Genomic DNA, 27536 nt, shown 5'->3' on the forward strand with positions numbered 1-27536 from the left:
GGTCCCCAGTGCTGCCTAGCTTTTTCCTTACTTGCCACTTGTCCGCTCCCTCACCTATGGCCCACGCTGATCATTCTAACCCTTAAATACTCCTTAAAGTTCCTGCTGCACCCCCATACTCTCAGACTTTCGATAAAAGAAAAAGTAGAAGCCATCATGCAATAACTCCCTTGACCATTTACTTTTTTGCCATTCTTACCTGTTCCTACTAATCTCAGAGGAAGAGATGTCTTTCTTTGGATCCATATTCTGGATTCTCTTGCCGTCTTTTCTTCTGGGTCCAATTTTAAATATTATATTGTGAGACAGGTTTCTATTAAAATCCTCTGAATAATGTTGCATATTTTTGTTTGTTTTGGCAAGCAGTCAACCTGGTTAAATTCAGATTATACGTTCTTTCTCATCTTCTGTGAACAGTGGCTCCAATGTTAGTTCAGGTCTCAAAGCCTTCATTATACTTCTTTAAGTCCATCCCATGCATGCACAGCTCAGGGGTAATTCTGGGATGTGTGCCAGTTCATACACAGAATTAAGGAATCCACTTTTCTAACTCATGCATCTTTTTTTTTTTGCGGTATGTGGGCTTCTCACTGTTGTGACCTCTCCCGTTGCGGAGCACAGGCTTCGGACACGCAGGCTCAGCGGCCATGGCTCACGGGCCCAGCCGCTCCGCGGCATGTGGGATCTTCCTGGACCGGGGCACGAACCCTTGTCTCCCACATCGGCAGGCGGACTCCCAACCACTGTGCCACCAGGGAAGCCCTCATGCATTTTTTTTAATTAATTTTTATTGGAGTATAGTTCATTTATAATGTATTTTATAATGTATTAGTTTCTGCTGTACAGCAAAGTGAATCAGTTATACATATACACATATCTACTCTTTTTTTAGATTCTGTTCCCATACAGGTCATTACAGAGTATTGAGTAGAGTTCTGAACTCACTCCTCTTGAGGATACCCACCCCATATACTCTCCAGATACCAGGGGCCACATTTCCTGGAATTTTTAGTTACAATCAGTGAGAGAGAGAGGCTCAGAGTGGGCTTACTCCTTGGCCAGTGCTGGAAGTCCAGTTTTTCTTACTTTTTTTTTTTTTCTTACTTTTTTGAAAGCAGAAAATTTCATTTTTATTATAGCAAAAGTAAATACAAATAAACAAAAAGAAAAAAACCCCCAAATTCCAGAGATAACCACCATTAGCCTATTGCTATGTATTGTTTTCAGATTTTCTCTATAACAAATAACTTTAAAAATAACAGCCTTATTGAAATATACAATCAATTCTCTTTATTCATAGTAGTTATGTTCTATAAAGTTGCCATAAACACTGAATTTTAGTGACTACTGAACCATTCATTGCTCAACTGTTTTGTGAGAATTTCTGTTTGAAGACACCTTATTTAATGTGTGTTGTTGATTCATTAACATTGTAGTCAGGGCCAGTGTCACTACAGCTTGTGCCTGAACGAAGCTTATCTAATATATATAAATATTTTCTCCATACGGCACATCACAGCCTTCTTATGCTTAAGAACACTAGGTAGTGCTTCAGCACTGTGCTTGAGGGATGTTTTAAACAGCAAAATCAACAAAAAAGCACAAAAATGCAAAAACCTTTGCACCAAATGTACCTTGAAAAGGATACTTGTTTACAGTATGAAGGCCCAAAGGCAGAGCATCACCGTGTTCGACCTCAGCTTGCAATGTGTAAAACTGATGATTCAGATTTTTCACAGCTCTGTGCATGTCTGCAAGTGACCACAAAAGCACTGCGAGTATTCATTTTGTGATAACAAATACATTTTAACGAATAGGCAAATTCACAAATAATACAGGAGTGTTCAAATAATGAGGATTGACTACTTTACATACCATACAAGTAACCCATTTAAAGTGTACAATTCAGTGTTTTTACTATATTCAAAGGGTTGTGCAGACTTTGCCACAATCGGTTTTAGAATATTTTCATCACTCCCCAAAAGTCATACATACACCCATTAGCAGCCACTCGCTCCCTTTTTCCCCTCACCCCCATCCCCAGCCCTAGGCAACCACTAATCTACTTTCTGTCTCTATAGATTTGCCTGTTCTGGACATTTTATATAAATGGGATCGTGGAATGGCCTTTTGTCACTGACTTCTTTCACTTAGCGTAATGTTTTCAAAGTTCATTGACCTTGTAGCATGTAGTAGTATTTCATTCCTATTCATTGGATAATATTCCATTATATTCATACAGCACGTTTTATTTATCCATTCATCAGCTGATGGACATTTGGATTGTTTCCACTTCTTGACTGTCATGAATAATGCTGCTATGAACATTTGTTTATAAGTTTTTCTGTGATATGTGTTTCCATTTCCCTTGGGTATATACCTAGGAGGGGAATTGCTGAGACTTATGGTAATCATATGCTTAACCTTTGAGGAACTGCCAAACTGGTTTCCAAAGTGGCTGCGCTATTTTTCATTCTCATTGGCAGTATTATGAGGGTTCCAATTTCTCCGCATCCTCACCAATACTTGTCATTGTCTGCCTTTTTAATTATAGTTCTCTTAATGGATGTGAAGTCATATCTCACTGTGGTTTTGGTTTACATTTACTTGATGATTAATGATGAACATCTCTTCACATGCTTATTGGTCATATGTATATGTTCTTTGGAAAATTATTAAATCCTCTGTGCAACTTGTAATTGGATTATTTATCTTCTAATTATTGAGTTATGTGAGTTCTTAATATATTCTACTGGATTCTTAATCTACTGGATTCTTAATATATTCAAATCTGTTTTGTGATTTGCAGATGTTTTCTCCTATCCTGTGGGTTGTCTTTTCACTTTCTTGGTGGTTTCCTTTCCTTTGTAGCACAGAAATTTTTAACTTTGAAGTCCAGGTTACTTATTTTTTCGTGGCTTGTGCTTTTGGTGTCATATCTAAGAAACCATTGCCTGATCCAAGGTCATGAAGATTTACTGCTGTGTGTTCCTCTAAGAATTTTATATCTCTTGCATTCTGCAAGGTCTTCAATCCACTTTGCATTAATTTTCTTATATGGTGTTCAGTAGAGGTCCAACTTCATTCTTTTTTGCACTTGGATATCCAGTTGACCCAACATCATTTGTTGAAAAGACTCTTTTTACCCGTTGAATTCGCTCATCACTTTTGTCAAAAATTAGTTGATTACGGGCTTCCCTGGTGGCACAGTGGTTGAGAGTCCACCTGCCGATGCAGGGGACACGGGTTCGTGCCCCGGTCCGGGAAGATCCCACATGCCGCGGAGCAGCTGGGCCCATGAGCCATGGCCGCTGAGCCTGCGCCTCCGGAGCCTGTGCTCCGCAACAGGAGAGGCCACAACAGTGAGAGGCCCGCGTACCGCAAAAAAAAAAAAAAAAAAAGTTGATTGTAAATTTAAGAGTTTATTTCTGAACTATCAGTTCTATTCCATTGATCTATAAGTCTGTCCTTATGTTAGTACCACACTATGTTGATCAGTGTAGCTTCGCAGTAAGTTTTGAAATTGGGGAGAGTGAGTTCTCCAACTTGGTTCTTCTGTTTCAAGGTCATCTCAGCTATTCCAGGTCCCTTGCATTTTTGTATGAATTTAAGGATAACCTTGTCAACTTTTACAAAGAAGTCAGCTGAAATTTTGATGTAGATTGCATTAAATCTGTTGATCAATTTGCCATCTTAACAATATTAAGTCTTCTGATTCATTTAGATCTTCTATTTCTTTCAACAATGTTTTGTAGATTTCAGTGTATACAATTTACACTTCCTTTATTAAATTTATTCCTAAGAATTTTTTGATGATATTTTATATGGATTTTCCCCTTAATTTCATTTTCAGATTGTTCATTGCAAGTACCTAAAAATACAATAGAGCTTTGCATACTGATCTTATATCTTGCAACTTTGCTGAAAGATAAATAACTTTTAAGCTAAAAAGATAAAAGTAATTTTAAACTTTTATTTCTAAAAGTTAGAGATCATAATTTGAGCCATATAATGTCCAAGTAAGTGTACTAAGTTATGTCAACAGGCTTTTCTAATAATTAGGGGGGAAATAAGCCCCAGTTTCTTCCCTGCCATGTCAGTTGATGGCTATAGTATTTTCAAGCTTTTATTCTCTAAACTCACACCTTTCAAGAACATGTATAAATTGAAAATGATTACAGATTTGAGATGTTAAGGGATCTAGTTTTATATCCTGGATTCAGTCCCAAGCACACACTCATGATAGAGTGATTTCAAGTGATCAATTTAGAAGGACTTTCATTCTGAACATTTTGATCTGTCATTAGTTCATTCTCTTTTTTTTTTTGGCTGTGTTGGGTCTTTGTTTCTGTGTGCTGGCTTTCACTAGTTGCGGCGAGCGGGAGCTACTCTTCATTGCAGTGTGCAGGCTTCTCATTGAGGAAGCTTCTCTTATTGCGGAGCATGGGCTGTAGGCGCAGGCTTCAGTAGTTGTGGTGTGTGGGCTCAGTAGTTGTGGCTTGCGGGCTCTAGAGCACAGGCTCAGTAGTTGTGGCACATGGGCTTAGTTGCTCCATGGCATGTGGGATCTTCCCGGACCAGGTCTCGAACCCATGTATGTTCCCTGCATTGGCAGGCGGATTCTTAACCACTGCACCACCAAGGAGGTCCCCATCCATGTTTTTGACCTGGATATTTTCTTTTTATTGTTTTTGTTTGATTAATTTCTTTCTTTTATTCTTTCTTAAAGCTTTATTCTTTTATATTTGTTTAAAAAATTGTTTTTATCCAGTTGAGCTCAAGATTGCAGGAGAAAGGAATCAATAGATGAAATTATCAAAAACATACGTAGGGCTAACTTTTGGCAATTTTGTCTCTTTGTGTGACTGGACTTTCTAACAGGTTGGTGGTGAATATCAATCAGGATTGAACACTGAATTCCAAACTCCACTGGCACTTCAGTCAGGAGTAAGTCAAGAGGAAGACAAGAAAGAGGTATGTAGTGACAATGGCTTTTGGACATCAGTGTTTCTACTATAATAGTATATGTGAGATTGGAAACAATTTGTTGTGTCCTAACACATTAAGAGCTAGTACTACAAATTCCATAGATAAAGGCACAAAAGTTGCTTGACTCATTTTAATATGTTGAACTTCTCTTCTAAGCTTCTAGGATTTAGGGTACCTTGATGTGAAATCAGAGAGGTGATCCTAGTGAGTTTCTTCAGTTAGTGTATATTTGCCATAATAGCTAATTTAAGGAAGAGTTTTAATTTGTGACTTCCTTTTTTTCCTTTTCAATCTAAAGTTAGTTTAAATGAACAGTTTTTAACACTGGCCATGTACCAGAATCAGACATGGAGCTTTTTCCAAATACAAATGCCTGGACCCAAAGCAGATATACTGAATCAGTATCTTAGGTAGGTTTGGGGCATCTGTGTTTTAAAAAAACACCACAGATGATTGTGATGTATCTTCAATATTGAGAACTGTTATTATAGTTTTAATAATTTTTACCAAAAAGACACAAGCTACTCTAAGGACAAAAACATGTCTGTGTGTATACTAGTGCTCTTTGAGTAGCTTGTGCCCTTAAAAAGAGAATATATAAATTTGGAAGTATGAACAGATCACGGACAGGGTAGTAGCATTTGCTTTTTTTTTTTTTTTTTAAATTATTTATTTATTTATTTTTGGCTTCGTTGGGTTTTTGTTGCTGCACGCGGGCTTCCTCTAGCTGTAGCGAGCAGGGGCTACTCTTCCTTGTGGTGTGCGTGTTTCTCATTGTGGTGGCTTCTCTTGTTGCGGAGCACAGGCTCTAGGCACGTGGGCTTCAGTAGTTGTGGCACGTGGGCTCAGTAGTTGTGGCTCACGGGCTCTAGAGCGCAGGCTCAGTAGTTGTGGCGCACAGGCTTCATTGCTCCGTGGCATGTGGGATCTTCCCGGACCAAGGCTCGAACCCATGTACCCTGCATTGGCAGGCAGATTCTTAACCACTGTGCCACCAGGGAAGCCCCAGCATTTGCTTTTATTATACTTGTTCCCTTTAAAAGTATGATGCTCTGATATTCCTCAGTCTTCCCTCCCTCCTCCCCACCATATTAGGCTAGGCTTAGAGTGTGCTTTTGTAGTGTGGTTTTAATTTTGGAAAGTTAAAGTGACGTTCTGTTATAAAATACCTCTTACATTCTTTCTTTGGTTCTGCTTCTGTGGTACTTACTACTTGGGAACACAGAGTAAATATAGTATGTATCTTATCATATTAAATATAATCATTTCCTCAAGGGCTATTGACAACTGACCATGCTAAGTGCAAACTAAATTAGTACTTCTTTCTCTGATTTGTCTGTTACATCTAATAGCTATGTGCTTGAAAATATAAATCTCTTGCTATATGTGATATTATCCTGAGTCACCATAAATAGAAGGAAATTAAGGACTTAATTCCCTGTGACTTTTGTGTCACATAGTTTTCTTGTCTATGGCACAAGGATTTTCCTTTCTTGGAAAGTCCTCTGAGAGCGGAATCTTAACAATTTTAACTTCTTTTCTTTAGCGTCAAAAGCAGTACCTGAGATATAGACGACTTTTCATGGATATTGAAAGAGAACAAGTGAAAGAACAACAGAGGCAAAAAGAACAAAGGAAGAAAATTGAAAAGTAAGTTCTTTGATCCTCATTGTGAGCCTTAAATTACCAGTTAAGATGATTTTGGAAGCTAGGTTTAGAAATAATCAAGCAGTGGTTTTACCTTCTTATCCAAAGTGGAAACAACTGTTTTTGATCTGGGTCGTAGTATTAAAAGATGGTTAAGAGCTATGTTTTTTTAATAGACTATTTTTGGGAGTAGTTTTAGGTTCATAGCAAAATTAAGCAGAAAGTACAGAAAGTTCCCATTTACTCCCTGCCCCTACACATGGACTGCTTCCTCCACTGTCAATATCCTGTACCACAGTGATACATTTGTTACAACTCATAAACCTACATTGACATATCATAATCTATATTTTACATTAGGCTTCAGTCTCAGTGTTGTACATTATTATAGGTTTTGACAAATGTATAATGACATGTATCTACAAACGTAGTATCATACAGAATAGTTTTATTGCCCTAAAAATGTTCTGTGCTCTGTGTATTCATCTCTCCCTTCCCCCAGCCTGTGGCAACCACTGATCTTGTTACTGGCTCCATTGTTTTGCTATTGGGTTGGCCAAAAGGTTCGTCTGGTTTTTGTGTAAGATGGCTCTAGTAGCACTTAGTTGTCTTTAACTTCATTCAAAATAAGTTTGTTAGATTGTATGTGACAGCTGTCATATCAGCGTGCATTTAAAAAAAGACTTATCAAAATTGGTGAATTTTTGTGTAGCGATTTTAATATTGAAGATGGAAGGAAAAAACCAACATTTTTGGCATCTTATGCTTTATTATTTCAAGAAAGGTTAAATACACAACCGAAATGCAAAAAAAAATTTGTGCAGTATATAGAGAAGGTGCTGTGACTGATCGAACATGTCAAAAGTGGTCTGCAAAGATTCGTGCTGGAGATTTCTTGCTGGATGATGCTCCACGGTCGGGTAGACCAGTTGAAGTTGATAGCAATCAAATTGAAACACTAATTGAGAACAATCAACATTATACCACACGGGAGATAGCTGACATACTCAAAATATCCAAATCAAGCGCTGAAAATCATTTGTACCAGCTTGGTTATGTGAATCGCTTTGACGTTTGGGTTCCACATAAGTTAAGCGAGGAAAATCTTCTTGACCGTATTTCCGCATGCGATTCTCTACTTAAACGTAATGAAAACGTTCCATTTTGAAAACAAATTGTGAGGGGTGATGAAAAGTGGATACTGTACACTAATGTGGAATGGAAGAGATTGTGGGGCAAGCGAAATGAACCACCACCAACCACACCAAAGGCAAGTCTTCATCCAAAGAAGGTGATGTTGTATATGTGGTGGGATTGGAAAGGAGTCCTCTATTATGAGCTCCTTCTGGAAAAGCAAACGATTAATTCCAACAAGTACTGCTCCCAGTTAGACCAACTGAAAGCAGCACTTGATGAAAAGCATCCAGAATTAGTCAACAGAAAACGCATAATCTTCCATTAGGATAACATAAGACCACATGTTTCTTTGATGACCAGGCAAAAACTATTACAGCTTGGCTGGGAACTTCTGATTCACCTGCCACATTCACCAGACATTGCACCTTCGGATTTCCATTTATTTTGGTCTTTATAAAATTCTCTTAATGGAAAAAATTTCAATTCCCTGGAAGCTGTAAAAGGCACCTGGAAGAGTTCTTTGCTCAAAAAGGTAAAAAGTTTTGGGAAGATGGAATTATGAAGTTGCCTGAAAAATGGCAGAAGGTAGTGCAACAAAAGGGTGAATACATTGTTCACTAAACTTCTTGGTGAAAATGAAAAAATGTATCTTTTATTTTTACTTAAAAACCAAAGGCACTTTTTGGCCAACCCAGTATTTTCAGAATATCATATAGCTGGAATCATATGGTATGTAGCCTGTTCAGACTGACTTTTTCCCTTTAGTATTATGCATTTAAGATTGCTCAAATTCCTTTTCATGGCTTAATAATTCATTTCTTTTTAGTGCTGAATAATATTCTAAAATGTGGATGTACTACAGTTTATTTATCCATGCACCTACTGAAGGATAGCTTGGTTTCTTCCAAGATTTGGCAGTTACAAATAAAGCTACTATAAGCATCCATGTGCAGGTTTTGTGTGGGCATAAATTTTCAACTCCTTTGGATAAATATTGAGGAGTACATTTGCTGGATTGTATGGTAAGAGGATGTTCACTTTTCTAAGAAACTATCAAACCTTCCTCCAAAATGTACCACTTTGCAATCCATCAGCAATGAATGAGAGTTCCTGTTGCTCCACATCCTTGTCAGCATTTGATGCTGTCGGCATTTTGAATTTTGGCCATTGTAATAGGAGTGTGTGTTATCTCGTTATTTTAAATTGCATTTCCCTGATGACATGATGAGGAGCATCTTTTCATATGCTTACTAGCCATCTGTATATCATCTTTGGTGAAGTGTCTGTTCAGGTCTTGGGCCCATTTTTTAATTGGGCTATTTGTTTTCTTATTCTTGAGTTTTACGGGTTCTTTGTATATTTTGGATAATAGTACTTTATCAGATGTGTCTTTTGCAAATAATTCCTCCTAGTCTGTGGCTTGAATTCTCATTCTCATGACATTGTCTTTTGGAGAGGAGATGTTTTTAATTTTAATGAAATTCAGCTTATAATTATTTTTTCATAGATCATACCTTTGATATTATATCTAAAAAGTCATTGCTGTACCCAAAGTCACCTATATTTTCTTTTGTGTTATCTTCTAGGAATTTTGTAGTTTTGTGTTTTACATTTAGCTTTATGATACATTTTGAGTTAACTTTTGTAAGGGGTATAAGGTCTGTGTCCGTATTCCTTTTTTTTTCACACAGATATTCAGTTGTTCCTATACCATTTGTTGAAAAGACTATCTTTGCCTCCTTATATTGCCTTTGCTCCTTTGTCAAAGATCAGTTAAGTGTATTTGTGAGGGTCTATTTCTGGGCTCTCTGTTCTGTGCCATTGACCTATTTGTCTATTCTTTTGCCAATACCACACTGTCTTAAAAGGGAAATGATGCCTGTAAGAGACTCACTTTAACTTTAAGGACACACATAGACTGGAAGTGGAGGGATGGAAAAAGATATTCCATGCAAATGCTCACAAAAAGAGAGCAGGGATACCTATCCTTGTATCAGAAAAAATAAACTAAGTTAAAAAAGAAGGGTCACAATAGACAAAGAAGTCACTATATATGATAAAAGGATCAATTCATGAAGATGACATAACGATTGTAAATATCCAACATCGGAGCATCTAAATATAAAGCAGATATTAATAGAACTGAAGGGAGAAATAAACACTACAGTAAAAGTAGGCGACTTTAATACCCCCGTCTCAACAATGAATAGATCATACAGAAAGAAAATCAATAAGGAAACAGCACTTTTGAGTAGTACTATAGACCAAATGGATCTATACACACATATACAGAACATTTTATCCAACAGCAGCAGAAAACACATTCTCTTCAAGAACAAACAGAACATTCTCCAGGATAGATCATATGTTAGGCCACAAAACAAATCTTAACAAATCAAGAAGATTGAAATTATATCAAGCATCTTTCCAAACACAATAGTGTGAAACTAGAAATCAATAACAGGAAGAAAATTGGAAAATTCACAAATACATGGAATTTAAACAACACACTCCTGAACAACCAGTGGACCAAAGAAGAGAAAAGGTCTCAAATAAACAACCGAACCTTCCACCTGAAGGAACTGGAAAAAGAAGAGCAAACTAAGCTCAAAATTAATAGAAAGAGGGAAATAATGATTAGAGCAGAAATAAAGAATAGGGAAAAAATAGAAATGATCAGCAAAACTAAGAATTGGTTTTTGAAAAGATAAAACAAAATTGAAAATCCTTCGCTAGATTAACCAAGAAAAAAACTCAAATAAATAATATTATAAGTGAAAGAGGACTCATTACAACTGACACCACAGAAACACAAAGGTTTTAAGAGACTACCATTTACAATTATATGCCAACAAATTGGACAACCTAAGAAAAATGGATAAATTTCTAGAAACATACAACCTATCAAGACTGGATTATGGAGAAATAGAAAATCTGAACAGACCAATTGCAAGTAGGGAGATTGAATTAGTAATCAAAAACCTCCCAACAACAGTTGAGGAGCAGACAGCTTCACTGGGAATTCTACCAAACGTTTAAAGAGGAATTAACATTGATCCTTCTCAAAATTCCAAAAAAATAGAAGAGGAGGGAACACTTCCAAACTTATTACGAGGCCAGCATTATCCTGATATCAAAACCAGACAAGGACAGTACAAGAAAAGAAAATTACAGGCTACTATCCTTGATGAATGTAGATGCAGAAAGTTTCAACAAAGTATTAGCAAATTGAATCCAACAATACATTAAAAGGACCACACTCCAGGATCAAGTGGAATTTATTCTAGGGATGCAAGGATGGTTCAAATCCACAAATCAATCAGTGTGATACACCATATTAACATAATGAAAGATAAAAATCATGTGATTGTCTCAGTAGACGCAGAAAAAGCACTTGACAAAATTCAACATCCATTCATGATAAAAACTCTCAACAAAGTGGATATAGAGGGAACATACCTTGACATAATAAAGACCATATATGACAACTCCATAGCTAACATCATACTCCATGGTGAAAAGCTGAAAGCTTTTCCTTTTAGGATCAGGAACAAGACAAAAACGCCTATTCTTGCCACTTTTATTCAACATAGTACAGGAAGTCCTAGCCTGAGCAGTTAGTCAAGAAAAATAAATAAAAACATTAAATTGGAAAGGAAGAATTAAAAGTGTGACTATTTACAGATGACATGATATTATATACAGAAAACCCTTAGACTCCACCAAAAATCTGTTAGAACTAAATGAATTCAGTAAAGTTGCAGGATACAAAATCAATTTACAAAACTCAGTTGTATTTCCATATATTAACAATGAACTATTGAAAACAGAAATTGAGAAAACAATCCTATTTACCATAACATCAAAAAGAATAAAATACTTAGGAGTAAATTTAACCAAGGAGGTGAAAGATCTTTACACTGAAAACTATAAGACACTGTTGAAAGAAATTGAAGAAGACACAATTAAATGGAAAGATATTTCTTGCCCATGGGTTGGAAGAGTTAGTATTGTTAAAAATATCCATACTACCCAAAGCAGTCCACAGATGCAGTCCCTATCAAAATTCCAATGGCAGAAATAGACAAACAATCCTAAAATCCATATAGAACCACAAAAGACCCTGAATAGCCAAAACAATGTTGAGAAAGGAGCACAAAGCTGGAGACATCACACGTCCTGATTTTAGACTATATTAAAAAGCTATAGTAACACTGTGGTATTGACATAAAAACAGATACATATATGATGGGACAGAATAAAGAGTTCAGAAATAAATCAATTAATTTGTGATGAGAGAGCCAAGAATATGCAATGGAGAAAAGATAGTCTTGTCAATAAATGGTGTTGGGAAAACTGGACAGCAGCATGCAAAAGAATTAAATTGGACCCCTATCTTACACTATCAAAAATCAACTCAAAATGGATTAAAAACTTGAACTTAAGACCTGAAACTGTAAAACTCCTAGAAGAAAGCAGAGAGGTAACCTCCTTGACATTAGTCTTAATAATGATTTTTTGAATATGATACCATAAGCACAAGCAACAAAAGCAAAAAAAATCTAGTGAGACTACATCAGACTAAAAAGCTTCTGCACAAAAAAGTGAAAGGGAATTGTATGAAATGAGAGAAAATATTTGCAAACCGTGTAACCGATAAGTGTTCATATCCAAAATATATAATGAACTCACTCAACCCAATAGAAAAAAAAATTTTTAAATGCACAAAGGACCTGAATAGACATTTTTTCCAAGAAAACATAAAAATGGCCAACAGGTACGTGAAAAAGTGCTCAACATTACTAATCATCATGGAAATGCAAATCAAAGCCATAATGAGATACCACACCTATTTGAATGGCTGTTATCAAAAAGACAAGACATAAGGGCTGGCAAGGATGTGGAGAAAAGGGAACACTTGTGCATTCTTGGTAGGAATATAAATTGGTATAGACATTATGGAAAACAGTATAGAGGTTCCTCAAAAAATTAAAAGTAGAACTACCATATAATCCAGCAATCCTACTTTTGGATATATATCCGAAGGAAATTCAACCACTATTTCAAAGAAATATGTGCACTCCTATGTTCATTGCAGTATTATTCACAATAGCCAAGACATGGAAGCTGCCTAAGTGTCCATTAACAAGTGAATGGATAAAAATAATGTGGTGCAAATATAACAGAATATTATTCGGCTATGAAAAAGAAGGAAATCCTGCCATTTGTGACAGCATGAATGAAACTTGAGGGCATTATACTAAGTGAAATAAGTCAGATAAAGAAAGACAACTACTTTATGACCTCACATGTTAAATCTTAAAAAGTTGAACTTATAGAAACAGAGAATAGATTGGTGGTTGCCAGGACTTGGTGCATGGGGGAAATGAGATGTTGGTCAAAAGGTACAAACTTTTAGTTATAAGATTAATAAGTTCTGGGATCTAATAATGTACAGCATGGTAACTATAGTTAACAATACTGTATTATATACTTGACATTTGCTAAGAGACTAGAGCTTGTATGTTCTCATCTGTCTTTCTGTCTGTCTATCTAGCTATCTAAAATTATTGGTATACATTGTATACCTTAAAGTTACACAGTGTTTTTTGTCAATTATATCTCAATAAAGCTGGGAAAAAAATATGAGTTCCAAGGCAAGGACCTACCGTCTTATCTGGGTCTGAGAGTGATTCTGCATTTATTCAGCAGATATGAATTTGGCATCTTTCATATCCTGACACTGTCCTAGGCACAAGCAATACAAAGATAAATAAAATGTGGTTTCTTTTCTTGAAGAATTCATAATCTAGGGTGGATGGGGGAAGAATTGTATGCAAATGCGTTATATAATTATTATAATAGAAGTAAGTACAGAGTCCCTGAGAGCACAGAAGAGGGATTACTGATTTCATATGGAGTGTTAAAGAAGTTATTACATTTCCCTTGGACCTAGATGGATAAATGTGTGTTTACTGGGGAAATGGATAAGGATGGTGAGGTAGAAAAATCAACAAAAACTGAGTCAGGGTGGAAGGAAATAATAGTATTCATTCAGAGTTTTATAATTTACAAGGGCTTTCATATATTATCTTGTTCATATATTATCTTGTTTTATTGTTTCAACAATAAAACAAATGTTTGTTGAATGTTAAAGCCTACCATGTGGCAGGCACTGTACTGAATACTGAGGATATACAATTTGCATATGTGGCAGGATAGTGGTTCATAGCACAAATTAAGAATCAAATAGTCTTAGGTTTGAATTTTCTACCTATTGGCTATGTAACCTTGAGCACAGTTCTTCGTGTGGATGAACTTCTTCATGTGGATGAACTTCTTTTTTTTTTGAAAATTTTTTGGAATTTTTAAATTTAATTTAAATTATTTTTTTATACAGCAGGTTATTATTAATTATCTATTTTATACACATCAGTGTATACATGTCAATCCCAATCTCCCAGTTCATCCCCCCGCTCCTCACTGTCCCCCCGGGTGTCCATACGTTTGTTCTCTACGTCTGTGTCTCTGTTTCTGCTTTGCAAACTGGTTCATCTGTACCATTTTTCTAGATTCCACATATATGCGTTAATATACGATATTTGTTTTTCTCTTTCTGACTTACTTCACTCTGTATGACAGTCTCTAGGTCCATCCACGTCTCTACAAATAACCCAATTTTGCTCCTTTTTATGGCTGAGTAATATTCCATTGTATATATGTACCACATCTTCTTTATCCATTCCTCTGTCGATGGGCATTTAGGTTGCTTCCATGACCTGGCTATTGTAAATAGTGCTGCAGTGAACACTGGGGTGCATGTGTCTCTTTGAATTATGGTTTTCTCTGGGTATAAGCCCAGTAGTGGGATTCCTGGGTCATATGGTAATTCTATTTTTAGTTATTTAAGGAACCTCCATACTGTTCTCCATAGTGGCTGCATCAATTTACATTCCCACCAACAGTGCTAGAGGGTTCCCTTTTCTCCACACCCTCTCCAGCATTTGTCGTTTGTAGATTTTCTGATGATGGCCATTCTAGCTGGTGTGAGGTGATACCTCACTGTAGTTTTGATTTGCATCTCTCTGCTAATTAGTGATGTTGAGCAGCTTTTCTTGTGCCTGTTGGCCATCTGTATGTCTTCTTTGGAGAAATGTCTATTTAGGTCTTCTGCCCATTTTTGGATTGCATTGTTTGTTTTTTTAATATTGAGCTGCATGAGCTGTTTATATATTTTGGAGATTAATCCTTTGTCTGTTGATTCAGTTGTAATATTTTCTCCCATTCTGAGGGTTGTCTTTTTGTCTTGTTTATGGTTTCCTTTGCTGTGCAAAAGCTTTGAACTTTCATTAGGTCCCATTTGCTTATTTTTGTTTTTATTTCCATTACTCTAGGAGGTGGGTTAAAAAAGATCTTGCTGTGATTTATGTCAGAGAGTGATCTTCCTATGTTTTCCTCTAAGAGTTTTATAATGTGCGATCTTACATTTAGGTCTTTAATCCATTTTGAGTTTATTTTTGTGTATGGTGTTAGGGAGTGTTCATTCTTTTACATGTAGCTGTCCAGTTTTCCCAGCACCACTTATTGAAGAGACTGTCTTTTCTCCATTGTGTATCCTTGCCTCCTTTGTCATAGATTAGTTGACCATAGGTGCGTGGGTTTACCTCTGGGCATTCTATCCTGTTCCATTGATCTATATTTCTGTTTTTGTGCCAGTACCATATTGTCTTGATTACTGTAGCTTTGTAATATAGTCTGAAGTTAGGGAGTCTGATTCCTCCAGCTCCATTTTTTCCCCTCAAGATTGCTTTGGCTATTAGGCATCTTTTGTGTCTCCATACAAATTTTAAGATTTTTTTTGTTCTAGTTCTGTAAAAACTGCCATTGGTAATTTGATAGGGCTTGCATAGAATCTGTAGATTGCTTTGGGTACTATGGTCATTTTCACAATGTTGATTCTTCCAATCCAAGAACATGGTGTATCTCTCCATCTGTGTCATCTTTTTTTTTTTTTCCATATTCTCTCTAATTTATTTATTTATTTATTTATTTTTTTTTTTTTAACAATCTGTGTCATCTTTGACTTCTTTCGTCAGTGTCTTATAGTTTTCTGAGTACAGGTCTTTTACCTCCTTAGGTAGGTTTATTCCAAGGTATTTTATTCTTTTTTTGCAATGGTGAATGGGATTGTTTCCTTAATTTCTCTTTCTGATCTTTCATTGTTAGTGTATAGGAATGCATGAGATTTCTGTGCATTAATTTTGTATCATGCAACCTTACCAAATTCATTGATTAGCCCTGGTAGTTTTCTGGTGGCATTTTTAGGATTATCTATGTATATTGTCATGTCATCTGCAAACAATGACAGTTTTACTTCTTTTCCAATTTGTATTCCTTTTATTTCTTTTTCTTCTCTGATTGCTGTGGCTAGGACTTTCAAAACTATGTTGAATAATAGTGGCGAGAGTGGACATCCTTGTCTTTTTTCTGATCTTAGAGAAAATGCTTTCAGTTTTTCACCATTGAGAATGATGTTTGCTGTGGGTTTGTCATATATGGCCTTTATTATGTTGAGGTAGTTTCCCTCTATGCCCACTTTCTGGAGAGTTTTTATCATAAATTGGTGTTGAATTTTGTCAAAAGCTTTTTCTGCATCTATTGAGATGGTCATATGGTTTTTATTATTCAATTTGTTAATATGGTGTATCACATTGATTGATTTGCATATATTGAAGAATCCTTGCATCCCTGGGATAAATCCCACTTGATCATGGTGTATGCTCCTTTGAATGTGTTGTTGGATTCTGTTTGCTAGTATTTTGTTGAGGACTTTTGCATTATATTCATCAGTGATATTGGTCTGTAATTTTTTTTTTAGTAGTATCTTTGTCTGGTTTTGGTATCAGGGTGATGGTGGCCTTGTAGAATGAGTTTGGGAGTGTTCCTTCCTCTGCAATTTTTTGGAAGAGTTTGAGAAGGGTGGGTGTTAGCTCTTCTCTAAATGTTTGATAGAATTCACCTGTGAAGCCATCTGCTCCTGGACTTCTGTCTGTTGGAAGATTTTTAATCACAGTTTCCATTTCATTACTTGTGATTGGTCTGTTCATATTTTCTATTTCTTCCTGGTTCAGTCTTGGAAATTTATACCTTTCTAAGAATTTGTCCATTTCTTCCAGGTTGTCCATTTTATTGACATAGAGTTGCTTGTAGTAGTCTCTTATGATGCTCTGTATTTCTGCAGTGTCCATTGTAACTTCTCCTTTTTCATGTCTAATTTTATTGATTTGAGTCCTTTCCCTGTTTTTCTTGAGGAGTCTGGCTAAAGGTTTATCAATTTTGTTTATCTTCTCAAAGAACCAGCTTTTAGTTTTATTGATCTTTGCTATTGTTTTCTTTGTTTCTATTTCATTTGTTTCTGCTCTGATCTTGATGTTCTTTCCTTCTACTAACTTTGGGTTTTGTTTGTTCTTCTTTCTCTCGTTCCTTTAGGTGTAAGGTTATATTGTTTATTTGAGACTTTTCTTGTTTCTTGAGGTAGGCTTGAATTGCTATAAACTTCCCTCTTAGAACTGCTTTTGCTGCATCCCATAGGTTTTGGATCGTCATGTTTTCACTGTCATTTGTCTCTAGGTTTTTTTTGATTTCCTCTTTGATTTCTTCAGTGATCTCTTGGTTATTTAGTAATGTGTTGTTTATTCTCCATGTGTTTGTGTTTTTAAAGTTTTTTTTCCCTGTAATTGATTTCTAATCTCATAGCTTCATGGTTCAGAAAAGATGCTTGATATAATTTCAGTTTTCTTAAATTTACTGAGGCTTGATTCATGACCCAAGATGTGGTCTATCCTGGAGAATGTTCTGTGTGCACTTTAATTCTTCTAGGTATTTGTTCTTTAATTTTTCTAGGTCTTTGTTAAACATTTCTTGCATCTTCTTGATCTTTGTTTGCCTCCGTTCTTTTTCCGAGGTCTTGGATCATCTTCACTATCATTATTCTGAGTTCTTTTTCTGGAAGATTGCCTATCTCCACTTCATTTAATTGTTTTTCTGGGGTTTTATCTTCTTCCTTCATCTATTATATAGCCCTCTGCCTTTTCATTTTGTCTTTCTGTGAATGTGGTTTTTGTTCCACAGGCTGCAGGATTGTAGTTCTTGCTTCTGCTCAAGTGTTTTGATTGGATAAAAGTGATGAATGCTGCACTCTCTGCCTAGCAGAGAAAAGGGTAAACTCTTTCTGGTCATAGATAACATAATTTGGAGCCTGTAAAAAATTTTAAAACAATATTATTCAGTCAAAATTTTCTAGGCATGTCAAGAGATAGGACCAGATAACCAAAAGCTAACAGAAGCAGGCTTACAGATGCCACAGATACTGGTGTTATCATACAAGGACTTTAAAACACTTGATTAATATCTTTATTTGAGGAAAAGATGGAGAAAATAGATGAAAATATGGAGAATTTCACCAGAGAACTGAAATCTTTAAAATAGAATAAAATAGAAAGTCTTAAATTGAAAAAATATGATCTTAAAATATGCACTCCAGGGCTTCCCTGGTGGCACAGTGGTTGAGAATCCACCTGCCAATGCAGGGGACATGGGTCCAAGCCCTGGTTCAGGAAGGTCCCACATGCCACGGAGCAACTAAGCCCGTGTACCACAACTACTAAGCCTGTGCTCTAGAGCCCGCAAGCCACAACTACTGAGCCCGTGTCCCACCCCATGACTACTGAAGCCCATGCGCCTAGAGCCCGAGCTCTGCAACAAGAGAAGCCACCACAATGAGAAGCCCGTGCACCACAACAAAGAGTAGCCCCCGCTCGCCACAACTAGAGAGAAGCCTGCACGCAGCAATGAAGACCCAACGCACCCAAAGATAAATAAATACATAAATTAAAAAAAAAAAGAATTATCTTTCACTGATGGAAGTAAATCATTTTTTTCTATTCTTTCTGATTTTCAATTTTTTATCATTAGCATATTTGATTTTGGGAGCCTAAGCAATATCTATATGGTAAGGGACCCCTTGCTGAATATCTTATTTATTTTGCTATAGAGAATACAAAGACTTCTGAAATTTTTATGTGGCAGTCCACTGGTGAGAATAGTTTTCCTGTGACGTGTTTAATAGTTCCTTTGGTATGTTTTTATTCTCACATTTTTTTCCTCTTTGAGATATGTTATAATACTCTTGTCCTAAAAGCAACTTGACAAAAACTGCTGCAGTAAAAAAGTGTGTGTGTGTGTGTGTAGCTTGGATTGGGGTTAGAAGAGAGAGGCTTGGAAGAATCCTCATGAGGTTGTCTAGGGTATCCTTTAGGCAGAATTCTATTTAAATATTTCAAGGATCTTTTCTATTCTTAATATCCTTTAGGATTGTAGTTATATTGATATAATCTCCCAAATAACAATTTCAGAACATAAGGACATTGGCTCTCGGACGTTTGTTCCTATATCTAGGCCAGATTTGTCTTACTATAACCTAGTTATTTTGCCATAATTATGATCTGATCTACATCAAAAAAAATCTCTTTTCTGTGGTGCCCATATATAAGCGTTTTTACAGACTCATCAGGCAAAAGACAGAATGGAAATTTCAGTTCATTTAACTGAAGCCAAGACATCCCTGCTGTGGGTATTTTATGTCTACCTTAAATCGTCTTATGACATCCCTACCACATCGCATAGTCGGTGGGGAATTCTTTAGCTACACTGCTGACCTTCTATGAAAGCTTTTCTACTTAAGGCTTTTGTTTTATTGCCATTTTCTCACCAGATAATCTTTTTCTTGTTGTATATGTACCCTTGACCCCAGAAAAAATATGAAGGTCTCTGTCTTACAGATGGTATCAGAACATTAAATCTGTTGTCATTGACAGTTTGCAAGTAATTAAAATTTATTTTTTGCTTTTTCCTTGTTGAAGAAACTAAATCATGTATGCCTTCTTTGCATGGGGGTTATATGCTTTAACTTAAAGACAAAAGCCATTTTAGCAACATTCTAAAGTAAACATATACCTGCTTTCTGAACCGGGATTGTTAATAACCACTTTACCTCACCCAGTTGTTATAAGAATCAAATGATATGTTTTCATTCATTCACTTAGCAGCTACTTATTGAGCATCTATTAATTGGTAGACATGATGCTAGATTTAAGAGCTGCAAAAAATGGAGACATGATCCCACCCTTCAAGGATCTTACTAGATAGATTTCACTGACTAATGGGGAGACAGATAAATGAATAGGTAATCATAATACCATATATTAAGTATTACAAGACAGTATAGCAAGTGATTAAGAACATGGGGATACATGTGTTGAAGTCCCAGTTCTGCTGCCTACCAGCTCTGTGACTTTGGGCAAGTTACCTTCTATAAGCCCCAGTTTCTTCTCTATAAAACAGGGATAATAATGATATATACCTTAGAAAGTTGCTGTGAGGATTAAATGAGGTAACATAGTAAATGAGCTTAGTATAGAATCTGGCATGTAGTATATGCTCAATAAATGTTAGTTGCCAAATATTTAAGGGAAAAAATAATACCAAGTTTTATATAAAATATTCCAGAGAATAGAAAACAGGGAATACTTCCCAGATAATTATAGAAGACAGTATAACCTTAATACCAACCTGTCATGGGTATTACAAGAAAGCAATGTTACAGACTAATTTCTTTCATCAACATAAATGTAAAAAATCAAGTAAAATATCGGTAAAATAAAGTCTTTCTTCTTATGTCATTAGAAGGAAAAAATTTCAAGAATGTCTGAGAGCACGGAGACTGTGTTTCGAAATCAAGTGTGAAAAAGGCCCCCCGTGGGGCAGAGCTGTTCAATCACACAAAAAAGAGAGAAGTCAGTCCGGCAGGAAGCCTGGCTGGGATATAAATTGCCCAGGGCCAGGGCATGCGCCAAGGCTGCTGCTGCTGGTGCTCGGTCCATTTTCTCCAGGACAGGGAAGGCTTCCTGGGCTGAGTTGTGAAGGGTTAGAAGAAGTAGTATGAGACAAAATTGGAATTGGACTGGGGAAAAGAGTAGATGGGGATTCTAGGCAAAAAGAATAGCATTGTAAAAGCAGTAACTCCTGAAAGAATAGGACACTTCTGAGTTGGATGTGATTGGAGCCAAAGGAATGGCAAGAAGTAAACCTTCAAAATGAGGAAAGATCATAAAGAACTTTGTACGTCATGAGAAGGAATTTGGATTTTATCCTGAAAACAGAAGCCGTTTAGAGGCATTGTGAGGAATAGATAAAATGGCTAAGACTAGATGTTAGGGTATTATTGAAGTAATATAGAGAAGATGAGAAGTGAAATTAATTTTTTAAAGGTTATTAAATATTAAGCCCTTACTGCATGTTAAATGCTTTACATAGATTATTGTATCATTTAATTGATATACAGTCCTGCAGGGTAGTGGTGGCCACCATTCATTGAGTGTTTACAATACGCCAGACATACTGTTGGGTGTTTTAGAGGCATTAGCTCATTTGCCTACTTCAATAACTGTATGAGGTAAATTTTATTATTCTTTTTATTTTACAGATGAGAAAATGAGCCCCAGAGAGGTTAAGTAATTTGCCTAAGATTAAGATCACACTTAGCAATGGCAGAACTGGGATTCAATCCCAGATTTATTTGACTCCATCACCTAAGCACTTTTTTTTTTTTTTTTTTGCTGTATATGGGCCTCTCACTGTTATGGCCTCTCCTGCTGCGGAGCACAGGCTCCGGATGCGCAGGCTCAGCGGCCATGGCTCACGGGCCCAGCCGCTCCGTGGCATGTGAGATCTTCTCGGACCGGGGCACGAACCCGTGTCCCCTGCATCAGCAGGCGGACTCTCAACCACTGCGCCACCAGAGAAGCCCCACCTCAGCACTTTGAAGGCTGTAACTTCAGTAAGTTATAAGCCAAGGCCAGGAAGGCAGCGAGGAGGAGGCAGTTTTAAGAGCGAAAGAGATAGAATTAATAAAATATTGTCAGAGGAGAATTCAAGGATAAGTCCCAGGTTTATGGCTTAGGCCACCAGGTAAATGGGGTACTATGAAACATTTTCCAGAAAGGAGGTGGAGGTGGAGAGGATAAGTTTAGTTTGGGGCATATTGGATTTGAAGTTCTTAAAGGAGATCCAAGTAGAGTGTCCAGTAGGAAATATTATTTTTAGTAATGATTTCAGAAATCACTAAGGAAGAATACTATCAGAATCAAGAAACAGAGAGACAGAGAAAAAAAGTTGAGCAGAAAAACATGATCAGCAGGCAAAGATTTAGACTGTGCTAGGTTAGACCTTAATCATGTTGTACCAAAGAGGAAGATTTCTTTCATCTCCTTGAGAAGTTATTTTTCTAACAGAGCACCTCTTTTTTTTTGAATATTATTTTATTGTATTTTTTTATACAGCAGGTTCTTATTAGTTATCTATTTTATACTTATTAGTGTATATATGTCAATCCCAATCCCCCAATTCATCCCATCACCACCACCTAACAGAGCACCTCTTTTAACTCCTGAAATAAATCTATTTCTTGTTCTTGTTTGCAGAATTCCTTTATTTGATAGTGTTAGTGTTGGCAAATTTCTGTGATTGCTCAAGAAGTATGAATCCATAGAGCCAAAAAGATAGCCCTCGATTTTAGTTCTAGGTCTCTATCTTGTTTTAACTTTGTAAAGGATTAGTGGTGTGGCTTTATACGGAACATAGCTAACAAAGAGTTTTTGAGTTGTTGTTGTAATTATAAGAATATATTTTTAGGGCTTCCCTGGTGGCGCAGTGGTTGAGAGTCCACCTGCCGAGGTAGGGGGCGCGGGTTTGTGCCCCGGTCCGGGAGGATCCCGCGTGCCACGAAGCGGCTGGGCCCGTGAGCCGTGGCCGCTGGGCCTGCGCGTCCGGAGCCTGGGCTCCACGATGGGAGAGGCCGCAGCAGTGAGAGGCCCGCGTACAAAAAAAAAAAAAAAAAGAATATATTTTTAATGCAGTTTGCCTGTGATAATCACTTTCTTTTCAGGATTCTCTTCAAAATGTAAATATTGACATCTACTTGTTGCTTAGTTCTGCAAACACCCAGTGTAGCAAGTTTACAAATCAATTTGCAGTGTTTTGTATTCTTACTCTCTTTTACTGAAAGTCTGACACTGGTTTTAGAATACCTTTTAGCATAACCAGAGAACCAGTATAATTGTATTCACGTCAGTGCCCTGGGAAAAACCGATATGTTGACATGTTGATTTCCAACCTAGTTTAGTTTCTATTGTGTGTCAGCTAAAAGGTATATTTATGCAAGAAGCTTTAAAGACATCCGAGAAGAATAAACTTGTTTATAGAATAATTGTTTATATCAACTTTTTTAGTTGGTTTTTGCCATTTTTTATTTTTATGATCCTTTCTGAAACTACTGTATGGCAGTAGTTCTTAACCTGAGAATCTGACCAAAGCTGCGGATTTTTTTCCCAGATAAATACCTTTGAGACACTCAAGTGGAATGTCAAACTGGCAGGTAGTTAAGTAGGTTTGAATCTCAGAGGAATGGTCTATGCTGGAACCGTAGCTTAATGAGTTACAGGTGGTAGTGCGTGGTAACTGAAGCATATGGTATGCGTAAAGTCACCTGGGAAGAAGGCATAGTGTAAGATATGGAGAATGCCTAGATGTAGTGTATTTCTGCTTATGTACTATGACTTTTTGGAGAGCCCCAAACTATTTTAATATCTAAGATATTTTGCTCCCTTGAATCAATTTTTGCTGCCTTGGGTACAATGTTGCCCCTGTTGAGAATGTAAATGCTAGATGGATTAACCTGTAGGCCACCACTGACCTTAGAGAGACTTGTTTTGGTGGAGTGATTGATGGGTCTTAATAAGCCATAATGGAGTGGGAGAGGAGATCAGGAAATAGAGAGAGAAAGCTAGACAACTCTTAAGATGTTTGACTGTGAGGAGAGGAGTAGCTATGGGGGAGAAGGGGGAAAGGGCTGATTCCATCATTTCTAGTAATTGTCCTGTTACCAATATTTGAGAAACAATGCTGGTGTGTTTCCTTAGCTCTCAGTTTACTGGTATGGAGAATAAATGGTATAGAGAATTATACCAGTAACTAAGCTGTTCTGTTGTCATTCACTTGGCTCCATTTGTTTCACTATTGAAAACCTCACTTTAATTTCTTACCTACGGAAAAATCTTTTCACATTCGCCTTTTTCACAAGCTAAGGAGTTATTGAACTAATCAAATATGAATGTCCTAAAAACATTTACTTTTTTTACTGGATCTCTTTGGAATAAGATCTTTATATAAGAAGATCTTTAGCCAAGGGCACCTATGATCTTAGGCTTATCTTTAAACTTTTGTACTCTTTTAATCTCTTCCTTTTATTCTCTTATTTCATGCATTATATTTTAAGAGAGCACAGCAACGTGTATTTTAAAGTCAATTTTGGGGAATTCCCAGGTGATCCAGTGGTTAGGACTCCAAGCTTCCACTGCAGGGGGCACGGGTTCGATCCCTGTTGGGGAAACTAAGATCTCTCATACTTTGCGGCTCAGACAAAAAAAAAAAAAAAAAAAAGTCAATTGTACACAACCTTATATGCCTTTAAATCTTGATCCTTGCTAGTTATAAAAACATTCTCTCTCTGCCCAAGTGGCAATAGTGAGATTTCTTACCTCTACCCTATTACAACTTTATATTGCATTTGAGTTTGAATCATACCATAAAAGCTATATTTATGTTCTATACTCTTTGAGGAATACTCAACTTAGACTTAACAGTTGTAGCTCAAGAAAGAATAGCAAGTGTGGCAGAACAGTTATAAGAAAATCCTTGTTCAAAGTGGCCTTGTCACTCTGCTAGAGGTGGCCAGAGATTAGCTGTAATAATCTGGATGGACTTAGTTGCACATACAAGTTTCTTGTGCTTTTCCAGTGCCTGATCTTTCAGCCTTTATAGGACAGCTTCCTGGGTTTTCGTATATACCTGTGTTAATCTAAGTAAAAGGAAGCCCATAATTCCCCGGGAGCAAATAGCCTGCTACAAATGGATAGAAGCCCAGAATTTTCAGCAGTTCATGCTTTATTGAAGAGGTGTGAGTATGAATTGACCTCACACTACTGTTCAGAAAACAATAGCTCATTTGTTTCAAAGTTCTAGTCTTGAATTAATTATATTTCTTAACAAAAGCTCTTAAATTAGGTTTTCTGACAATTTTCTCACTGAGCAACTCATTTCCTCTCTGCAAGTAGGTGTTTTTTTTAAATAAACATAATTGATATTCAATAAACTACACATATAAAAGTGTAAACTTTGATGTTTTCTCTCTCACACACACACACACAACGACCATCATAGTCAAGATAGTGAACATATATATCATCCTCAAAAGTTTCCTCATGCCCTAGGTAGCACCTCTTTCCTGCCCTCCCCACCTCTTTTTCCCCAGGCAACCACTGGTTTGCTTTGTGTCACTATAGATTAGTTTGCATTTTCTGGAGTTATACAACATGTACTCTTGGGCCCAGCTCCTTTTATTCAGAGTAATTATTTTGTCCTTGTTGTTATGATACCAAGAGTTTATTCCTTTTTGTTACTGGATAGTATTCCATTGTATGGATATACCACAATTTGTTTATCCATTCATAGTTTGATGGACATTTGAGTTGTTTCCAGTTTTTGGCTATTACAAATAAAGCTGCAGTGAACATTCGTGTGCAAGTCTTTGGAAAATGTTACCTTTTCTCTTGGGTGAATACCTGAGAGTGGACTGGATCATCATGGTAGGTATATATTTTCATTTTTTAAAGAAACTGTCAAAAGGCTTTCCAAAGTAGTTGTACCACTTTATATTACTACCAGGAAGAGTAATATAACTTGTAAGAGTTCAAGTTCCCTTACATCATCACCAACACTTGGTATGGTCAGTCTTTTTCATTTTAGCCATTTGAATAGGTATGTAGTGGCATCTCATTGTGGTTTTAGTTTACATTCCTTGAATGACTAAATATATTGTACTTTTGGCATCATATTTAAGATATCATTGCCTAACCCAAGGTCACAAAAATTTTCGTTTTCTTCTAGAAAGATTATCATTGTAGGTTTTACATTTAGGTCTGCAATCCAGTTTGAGTTAATTTTCACATATAGTTTGAAGTTTATTTTTTTGTATGTGGATATCCATTTGCTGAAAAGTTATTCTTTCTCCATTGCATTGCTTTTGTGCATTTGTTAAAAGTCAGTTGTCCAGCAAACAATAAAAGAGAAGATTGATGTTGGACTTCATCAAAATTGAAAACCATCAAGAAAGTGAAAAAACAACTACAGAATGGGAGAAATTATTTGCAAATTATATATCTGATGAGAGACTTGTAGTCAGAATATAGAAAAGAACTCTTACAACTCAATAATAAAAAGATAACCCAATTAAAAGGTAGACAAAAGATTTAACTAGACATTTTAGGAAAATATATAAATGGCTAATAAGCACTTGAAAAGATATGCAACATCATTAGTTATTGGGAAGTGCAAATCAAAACCACAATGAGATACCACTTCACACACATAAGAATTGCTCTAATAAAAAAGACAAATTATAACAAGTGCTGATGAGGATGTCTAAAAATTAGAAGTCCCATACACTGTTGGTGGGGAATGTAAAATGGTACAATCACTTTGGAAAACAGTTTAGCAATTTCTCAAAAGGTTAAACATAGAGTTACCATATGACTCAGAAATTCCATTCTTGGGTGTATACCCAAGAGAACTAAAAATGTACGTCCACACACAAACTTACACAAATGTTCATAGCAGCATTATGCAAAATAGCCAGGAAGTGGAAGCATCCCAAATGTCCATAAACTGATGAATAGATAAATAAAATATATAGATATAGATAATATTTACACAGTAGAATATCAGCAACCAAAAGGAATGAAGTTCCAGTACATGCTACAACATGGACTTATGCCAAGTGAAAGAAGCCAGTCATGAAGGGCTGCATATTGTATGATCCCATTTATATGAAATCAAGAACAGGCAAATCTATAGAGACAGAAAAATTAGTATTTGCCTAGGGCTAGGTGGGAGTGGGTGGAAGGTGACTGTTAAAGTGTACAAGGTTTCTTTTGGGGATGATGAAAATGTTCTCAAATTACATTATGGTCATGTGAACTTTATGGTATGCAAATAATATCTCAGTAAAGATGTTAAAAAAAATGAGCTGTTCTTATATGTGTGGGTTTATTTCTGGACTTTCTCTTCTGTTTTACTGATCTATTTGTCTATCTTTATGCTAATACCATGCTGTTCTGATTGGTATAGTTTTATAATAATGCTTGAAATCAGGTAGTGTTAGCCCTCCAGTTTATTTTTCCCCAGAGTCACCATGGCTATTTTAGGCCATTTGCATTTCCATATGAATTTTAAAATGTGTGTCAATTTCTACCAAAGAACATTCCTGGATTTTGAGTGGGATTGTGTTGAATCTATAGATAATTTGGGGAGAATTGACATGTTAATGATATTGAGTCTTCCAACCCAGGAACATTTATTTAGCTCTCCTTTAATTTTTCTCAGTTATAGTTTTCAGTGTATAGGTCTTTCACATTTTTTGTCAGGTCTATCCTGAAGTATTTCATATTTTTGAAGCTATTGTAAATGGTATTTTATTTATTTATTTATTTTTAATTTTTGTGGTACGCGGGCCTCGCACTGTTGTGGCCTCTCCCGTTGCGGAGCACAGGCTCCGGATGCGCAGGCTCAGCAGCCATGGCTCACGGGCC

General features: G+C 36.4%; 1 protein-coding gene across 2 annotated transcripts in view; it reads left to right on the forward strand.

Annotated features, from left to right (window-relative positions):
* The window catches only part of CCDC15 (coiled-coil domain containing 15), a 62141-nt gene that overhangs the window by 24023 nt on the left and 10582 nt on the right, over nucleotides 1-27536 (forward strand). Inside the window, exons 12-13 of one of the 2 annotated variants that reach the window (XM_079928136.1) lie at nucleotides 4882-4974; nucleotides 6536-6639. In XM_079928136.1, coding sequence (XP_079784262.1) covers nucleotides 4882-4974; nucleotides 6536-6639 — 197 coding nt within the window. The remainder of the gene's footprint in view (nucleotides 1-4881; nucleotides 4975-6535; nucleotides 6640-27536) is intronic. The other variant, XM_079928137.1, reaches the window with a different exon arrangement.

This window comes from Stenella coeruleoalba (assembly GCF_951394435.1).
Source record: "Stenella coeruleoalba genome assembly, chromosome: 8".
NCBI classification, from domain to species: Eukaryota; Metazoa; Chordata; class Mammalia; order Artiodactyla; family Delphinidae; genus Stenella; species Stenella coeruleoalba.